The following is an 8,275-nucleotide window of genomic DNA, read 5'->3' on the forward strand; positions in this document are numbered from 1 at the left end:
AGTGTTTAGTGATTATTAACTGAATCATATTTCATATTTCTTTCAAATTAGCTGAACTAATGCATCATCTGAGTAGCTGCTGGGCTACAAATAGTCCTTTTTCTTTTCCCTTTTCAACGAATGACTGATGAATACAAAGAATTACAAACATGTTGCAAAAATGGAAACACAGATACTTGTATTGATCTTTTATTTTAGTCATCAATACAGTCCAGTATGATATGCTAATCTACTCACATCCCGACCTCCTTAAGTATCTTTAGGAATATTTGACGCATCTTTTTTCCATTTTGTCGTACAGTATCACATAGAGGAATTAGCCTCTACTTCACTGAAGCTACAGGATGTTTTATCTGCCTCATCTCCATCCAGCCCCTCATTAAAGCAGTGAGATGTTCTTACTGAGGCTCCAAGTATTTTTTATGGCTGTGTTGTTCCAACAAATGCAAATCTAAAATGCTTTATGTGTTTGAAACCATTTTGAATCTCCACTAAAGCTGATAATATTGTGTTGGTTTGCACAATGTCTAGCTGCACAGTAAGAGTTTGTAATCACTAAAAGGGCTGGGAGGCATTTAAGGTGCTCAGACCTTCCATGACTGTGCCTGAATGAGTACAGAGATGACTAACTTTGCTTAGAGTTCCTCATTGGTTGTTGATTTACCTCCTGAAAATGCTTTTCACAAGAAAATAAAGCCGTAAAATGGCTTAAATGTTGCTCTAAACTGATTCTGAATATGTTTTTGAGACTCAACAGTGCTGCAGTTTCAAAGCAGAAATGTTCAGCCATGGTTTTTATTTGTAGCATATAAAAACACCACATGTACATGTTAACACGTTTTATTAAAAAATAGATTTTTTTAACCAGAGAGTGTTTAAAAAGGAAGATATCTGTTCTTAAGATGCTGCCCTTTGGACTGTCCTCTGCCTAAAGTTAAAAAATACGTTAGTTTGGGTTCACACTGAGTTTACAGGAACACATCAGCACTGATCTGAGAGTCCACTTGAGACGCAGCAGGTTGTTAAAAAAGGAACAAAGTGACCAAGTAACCTCGTTAATAAGTCACCAAATTGCTCAGTGGACAAATAGCTTTGACCCGTTTGGTGGCAAATGACGTAGATTTTCTTGTTCTTTGTCATGTAACTCATTTACTGTCTTCTACTCGGGCTTCTGGTCTCCAGTAAAACGAGCTGACTGTTATGAGGGGGGGATTATTGAATTCTATCTGTCATTGGCTGGCGCCCGAGTCACTCTCTCATCACGGGAGGTGCGTAATTACGCACTGCGCCCTCGAAACTTTGGCACACCTCCACTGTGTAATCCGAAGTGTCAGCACTGTCGCTTATATCAACCGCATGGTGACGTCCAAATGCCGCTATGAGCCAAGACACAATACGAGGAAATCCCCAAGGCCGAGAAAACGACGAGAGGCCCCTTTAAATCGACGCTTCCTCGGGGTTGTGCCAAGAGAGAGAGAGAGCTCTGATAAACAACAACACGGTTCTCAGAAGCCGCTTTTACCGGATTCAGCTCTTTACTGCGGCCTCGGAGAAGAGGAGGTGAGGTCATGTTTATTATATGTAGCAGCATTTGTGAAGGATCGGAGAAAGCGATCAGTTGACGTTTGTTTGCGGCACCGGTGCGGAAAAGCACTTTACTACAGCGAGCAGATCAAGCGGAACACGCGTTATTGTACTATTGTGCTGCTCAGGAAGGCATTCGCTACACCTGTTAGTAGTAACACAGCCGAGAACGCACAGCAAAACATCGCTTATTTCAGTGTAAACAGCGGAGAAGTGGCGGCGCGCACTTCACCAAAAGCGGTGCGCTCTGTGACGCACGGGGGGCTATTTGTTGACAAACGTGTTTACTTTCATTGACAGGCACCGAGGAGTTCTGTCGCCGCCGTTTGCAGCGTTTTTGTTGTCCATACATTCATTGTTGAATGCCATTGCGGAAGTGAGAGGCTCTTCGACGCGACACGAAAGCTTGGGCTGTGCGGACATCTAGCGGCCACTCAGGAGAAGGCGCCATCCAGAGATGTACGGAGCTTCAGGCATCCCCGAGCTCATCCCTCCCAGCGGGCCACCCCGGCAGCCCGGCCCGGCGGGGCAGTTCAACCCGGGGCACCCCCAGGTCAACGGCCACGGCGGGGGACAGAACCCCCAGAGGCTCGGACAGAGGGCACCCAAACTGGGCCAGATCGGAAGGTCCAAGAAAGGTGAGTGAGGGGAAGCAGGTTGGGTGTGTTTTTCCACATATAGAAGGATCAGAACAATATTAAGACTGCTTGCACTATTTTACTGCCGTCTCTGCCTTTCCGGCACCATCCCATCTGCTGCTGCAACACTGCAAATGTTCCCACTGTGGGAATAGTAAATGGTTCTTGTATAGAAATGTGACTAAAATATGACAAAGCAAAGCGATGCATAATGACAATAAAGATTAGACTTCAGGAGAAACAGCAGAGAGTAGTTTTGTTCAGCTTCTGGCTCATCCAAAGTGTTTATTTTTGGCGTTTTATTCAAAAATTAGACCCGTAAAACGAAGTGATATTAGCTGAAATATCCCAGTGTCAAGCTTAAATAATTATTTGAATGGATGAGCAGCTAAAAAGCTGCTGGAAAGTTGAAAATGACACAAATTTTTCCTGTTTTCAGAGGACAAATATTACTTCTTAAAGCCCTTGGTTTGCCTATTAACTAAAACAAATACATTTAATAATAATAAGAACAGGTTCCAGAGGCACGTTTAACCCTCATCAGTACACCTGGGGTCTATAGCTTGTCTTTTTTTATTTGCAAGTTGGATTTTTCAGTCCGCCCACATTATTGTCATCACATACACCAAAGATTATTTGATTCCAACCAGATTTGTGGAGTATATATATAAAAAAAATCAGACCCCAGTCGGACTGTGCATCTTTTATTTATGCATGTTTGTGTTCTGTTGCTCTTGTGATGACTGCTTCAGTCGCATTGTGTTTCCTTTCTATTCAGGAGTTCTTACACTAATATTGTAAGCAATACACTGCAGTAATCATTGATGGTACTTTCATTGTTTCGTTCATATTTGTATCTATTGATGACACTTTTTATAAAAATATATGTTGAGAGAATATGGACAGGTACAGAAATGTGAAACAGATGAAATACAACTGGGGTAGACACAAAAATGACCCCGATATGTGCACTGAAGTTCATCAACTCCTTAATTTTGTGCTTTTTCGAGACATTTCTGCTACAAGTGTGTGCAGAAAAATGACAAATTGGTGCAGAAAAATTCACCAGGTCTCCTGCTAAACCTACACTCATGCAACAGGCAACACCTACACCGTTATCCATAAACCTCATGCAGCGTTAGACAGAAACTCTGCAACACGACCAAACAGCAAACAGCACTAGTCCTGTGATGATCGAGTTTAAAAGCTCATTTTGTGAGGCTGTAATTTGTGGTGCCGTTGAGCTGTGAGTGATACAGAGAGGTGTTTCTATTTATAACCTCCCCTGGCCGATATAAGTAGGGTGGACAAAATAATCGAAACACCCGTCAGTAGATTGCAATATCATTTGCCAGTGCTATAAAATGTGGTCTCCAAAAGGCCATGCGGTTCACCAACATCTACATAATAGATTAAAAGTGCACTTTTTTCTCAAGCTTTTGCATCCATGTTTAAGTTTCTTAAGCAGACTAAATACAAATACTGGATATTTATAATGGTTTAATAATAAAAAACAATGTATTTTTATTACTTTTCTGTCCTTTGAGAGCAAGAAGACAAATCTTCACATAGAGGTTTTAATTATCCAGAGATGTCAGAAACCAAAAAATCTCAATAAACATTATTCATATCTCATTATTAAGTCACTTTAATCAATATTTAGTGCGGTGGTATGCTTTAAATCTCACAGATTATGGTTCAATGAGGATAATTCACTCATTTTTCATAAAAAATTGCGACTTCTTTTAATATACATTGGAAATACTTACATATAAAATAAAGTAGTTTTACAAGACATTGATTTTTTTAATTTTACATTTTGATTTTTTGATAGAATGATGCTAATAAATTTACACAAGATGCCTCTTCTGTTCAGGGTGGGTTTGCAAATATGCAAGATTAAAACTTTTATATGTTGATTACACTTGTTAAGCCAAGCAGAAGAAGTTTCAGACCAAAGAATACTTCTAACACGTTTATTTGTTCCATATTAAGTCAGTTTTTGAGGCTGTGCTCACTCTGAGTATAAGAGTTTGAGGGATTTTCTATCAAATTTGGAAGAATTTTAAAGCATCGGTTCAGCATTTTTTTAAAAAAATCTGCTTATTTGCTTCCTTGTCTCAAATTTGATCTGGACGTCAATACGTTAGCTTAGGATAAACACTGGAGATGGGAAAATTCCAGCTCAATCCAGAGGAATTCTGCATAATGGTGCCTTGAATGCTCACTAATTATCTCTTTAAATCGTAATGAATCTGCACTAAAAGCAGAGTGTAAAAATCACTCATTATGGTTTTATGAGGAGGTAAAGTGTGGCTATTATTTGGCTGACAGTCGTGTCTTGTCCTCATCATTCCTCCAAGGCAAGTAAGTCCAGCACATAAGCCCCTGTCAAACGGGATTAAGAGGTCCTGGAAAGAGGTTTTTTCTTAGCTTCGGACAGAGCCGGGTTAAATGTTTCCCCTCGTTTCCAATCTTTGTGCAAAGCTAAGCTAACCCTGCTAAACTTGTTTTCTTTCAGTCCTGGCAATGAAACAACTAAGTGTATTTCCAAAATGCTGAATGCTTTCTTCTAAGAGAACTAACTGAATTCATCCCATTTAAACCTCTGAATTCCAAGCAGCGTCTGTCCCATTTTTCATCATTGTGGGCTTATTTTTCACTGCGGTATAAAATCCTGCACCTCCTATGAAAGCAGCACAACCATAGCTACAAGTAGAAAAACTGGAAAATATCTTCTGCGCAATATAAAAAAGCTACGATTAAAAAAAAAAATCATTAAAAAATCTATGAAATTTGAATTATTTTGATTCAATATTTTACAACAACATGGAATGAACTTGTACAACATTTTTCTAAGTGTCCACAGGTGTTATAAATACTGGAAAGTAGTCACACTGCATACTTTTGATGCACTTTTGTGTCCTATCTCCTCTGTATACACAGCCTGCAGTTCAGCCTATCTTAAGAGAAAAGTCACAAAGTTTTCATCATGTGATTGCTGGTTTAGCTGAGTCACTAATAGCTTCTTAGTTGTGCTGAGTAGCGCAGAATTTTTTATTTTTTACCAAATCTGGTTACTCCAAACAGTTTTTTAAATAAGACACGTAGAATAAAGTGATTTTGGATCATTTTCCCGACAAACGTCACAGCTGAATAGTTCAGAACCAGTCGAAAAGCCGAAAATACGTCAATTTTTTCTGTTTTTACAGTTTCTGGCTCTGATAAATAGTGTAATTCTGGCCTGTTTCATAAAGATGACATGTCTTTCCAACCTGTTATCCAGTTTTGGGTGTCGGGGATTAACTTTCTGACAATTGTATTGATGTATTCTTAATCCAGAAGCAAACTTTCCTGACCTCTGCCCTTTCTTTCCCAGTGGACCTTGATGATGAAGACTTGGACGACATCATGAATAACAACGGTCAGTGTCCTGTCTCCCTGTCGCCCATCTCCTAAACTTCACCGAGACGTGCCAAAATGAAAAAAAAAAAAAATCCCCCGGGACGCCAAACCTCCCCCAAGTCAGTGATCTTGGCCTCAGTCCTGTCAAGTGTCCTACTGAAGCTTCTGACGGCTCATCAAGGCTCGAAAACGGCTCATTTAGCGCCGACCGAAGCCTGGGCCCTGATTGTATATAGTGTCTATTTAACTTACCTTTGGTCAGACTGTGAATGAACCGCATTGCATCGCTCTCTACTCTATACCTCGGTAGGTAGTGGACTGTCAGGACTTGAGGACGATTTCGGAGAAAGTGTCTATATTTTTCAGAGCTTCTTAAACAAGGGCTACGTTTCTAAAGTTGCACTGTTAGATGAAGAGCGGCCTCCCGCCTGTGTGTTTACCGGTGAGGGTTACTGATTGTGGGTCGGCTGTGTTGAGGGAAGCCTGTTAATGTGTGCCACACGGGTGAAACGTTAAGCTTCGGTTGTGCAATGACTATCATTCTCTCCACTGACGCCGGTCCGAGCGGTGTACTTATTATCCAGTGGATGAAAGCTCGCTATTTACAGGAAAAAAAAACACACAACTACTACTAATTATTTATTGTTGAAAAGACGAGACACTTGTTGTTATGGCTTCTACGTGTTTTTTACTTGGATATTTTTGCTTCGGTCGAGATTTCTTTCCAAATGGTGCACTTTTGTGGGAATGCCTGTTATGTGCAGTGACATGTGGCAGAATTCTATGCATGAAGTCTGTTAAAGCATCAAAACACGTAACTGGTATCCTGTTATTTAAGGGCTATGTAGTAGTATTTCAAACCGCACCACCGTTATATTTTTTTCTCCGCTCATGCCGAGTCAGCGTTTCCCTGAGCTCATTGTTGGCTTTGAGCTGCCGACTCGGCGGTAAAATATCATAAACAACAACAGATTTACTGAGCTTTTGTTTGTTTCCAAAGGCAGGGTTTTCCCAGCAGGCCACACGACTGTGAGAAAAGATGTGTACAGTTGAAAAATGCTACTTCAGATTGATATTTAAAGCAGATTCTGATTGGCATGCCGACCTGTTATGATGAACAAAACTTCATTGTGTTTATTTATGAAGCACTCACCAGAACTACACCCACACGGGATCAGGTGGGCTATTTAAAGATGCGTCAAACTTTATAATTGCAGTATGAGATCATAAAAACAAGCAGCCTCTGATTAGCTGAGACAATCTCATGTTGTTTTGTTTTTGGGATTTTTCTAAAGATTGCAGCGTCCGGTTGAGACCTGATCGTCTGTAAAGGCTCATGCTGATGTCATGTTACTTTGTCGGCTGTGAAATTGTAACTAGTTCACTTCTTCTTGGCTTCATGGAAGCGCCGCATTTCACAGCTCATTCTCTGACTCAAAGATTGCTGTTTGGGTTGTGGTTACCTTTTTTGCATGGAACTTTTCATAATGCATCTCGGGAAATAAAATCTGAATCTTTGTGCAATCTCTCCGTGTTTGGTTTCGTGTTTTAGCGTCACTCACTTCTGTCGGCTCCGACTAGAGCTAAACAAAACAAACATGTTTTTTTCACACGCTTCTCTTTTTCACACATCCATCTCAGTAAACACCGGGTGCAGATTTCAGCTCTGAACAATAAATATGTTTCTCTCCTGTTGGCTCTGTGTGAACATATGCTGAGCTGCTGATCTTTTAGCTCTATATCCAGTATAAAATCACAATTACACAAACATATCAGGTTGTTTTAGCAGCTATTTTTCCAATTAAGGCAACATAGAAGAGGCAACAAAAATATTAGTTGGGTGCATAAAAAGAAACTGAATGTTTTTATGTTCATTATGATCATGTCTTTACAAATTCTAAATGACTGGATATCACTGAAATGTCAACTAAATAACCATCCGAATTTAACAACAACCACCTTCTAGTTAGCTAAACAACAATAAAATCAGCTTATTCAAAAATAGTTTTACCAAAGCTCCACATGATGTCATTTCCTCCTGAAGACTGGCAAGACTCCAGTCTTTCTTGGCTTTCTTAGCTATTTAATATAAAGTAGTGTGTGGATTCATCGCATGTCAACAGGTTTACTACAATATCGATATAAATAACTTTCAATTTCAATGTTACTCAATTGTATAAATAATATTTAGAAGAATCTTTGTGTAAAAATGCCATGTGGTGTTTGGTTCTAAGCGGCCATGTTGATTTTAGGCCTGAAAACAGCAAAAATGTCAATTATGATACAAAAAGTCCTGCAAGTATGTATTATAGTTTGTCAGTGAAGTCAAACAGGAAACAGGAAACGTGTATTTGTAAAGATAATAGCCTAAATATCAGCACTAGAAATAAGCTGCTGGGTTAAATAATAACTCAGTTTTAATCTCACGGCTGCGTCACTTTGACAATGCGCTAGTTTGGGCTGATCAAAGTGCTGTGTTTTACATATAACCAACCTAAATTTTACACATTTACTTGTTTAGTTATTGTCTTATTGTCGTCCTTCCTTATGATGCATGAATATAAATGTACTACTTTAAGCTGTAGCGCAAATGTGTGACTTTACTGTAAAGAAAAAACAAAGTGTAGCTTCAAGTCAGTGGAACCACA

General features: G+C 39.6%; 1 protein-coding gene across 1 annotated transcript; it reads left to right on the forward strand.

Moving 5' to 3' along the window:
• The first annotated feature begins 1,275 nt into the window (after positions 1-1,275).
• si:dkey-112a7.4 (uncharacterized) lies at positions 1,276-7,151 on the forward strand. The gene is made up of 3 exons (XM_051943891.1): positions 1,276-1,560; positions 1,885-2,222; positions 5,602-7,151. Exons 2-3 carry the CDS (start codon positions 2,042-2,044, stop codon positions 5,679-5,681), a joined length of 261 nt encoding a protein of 86 aa, XP_051799851.1. The 5' UTR covers positions 1,276-1,560; positions 1,885-2,041; the 3' UTR covers positions 5,682-7,151.
• Positions 7,152-8,275: the final 1,124 nt, after the last annotated feature.

This window comes from Acanthochromis polyacanthus, chromosome 23, assembly GCF_021347895.1.
Source record: "Acanthochromis polyacanthus isolate Apoly-LR-REF ecotype Palm Island chromosome 23, KAUST_Apoly_ChrSc, whole genome shotgun sequence".
NCBI classification, from domain to species: Eukaryota; Metazoa; Chordata; class Actinopteri; family Pomacentridae; genus Acanthochromis; species Acanthochromis polyacanthus.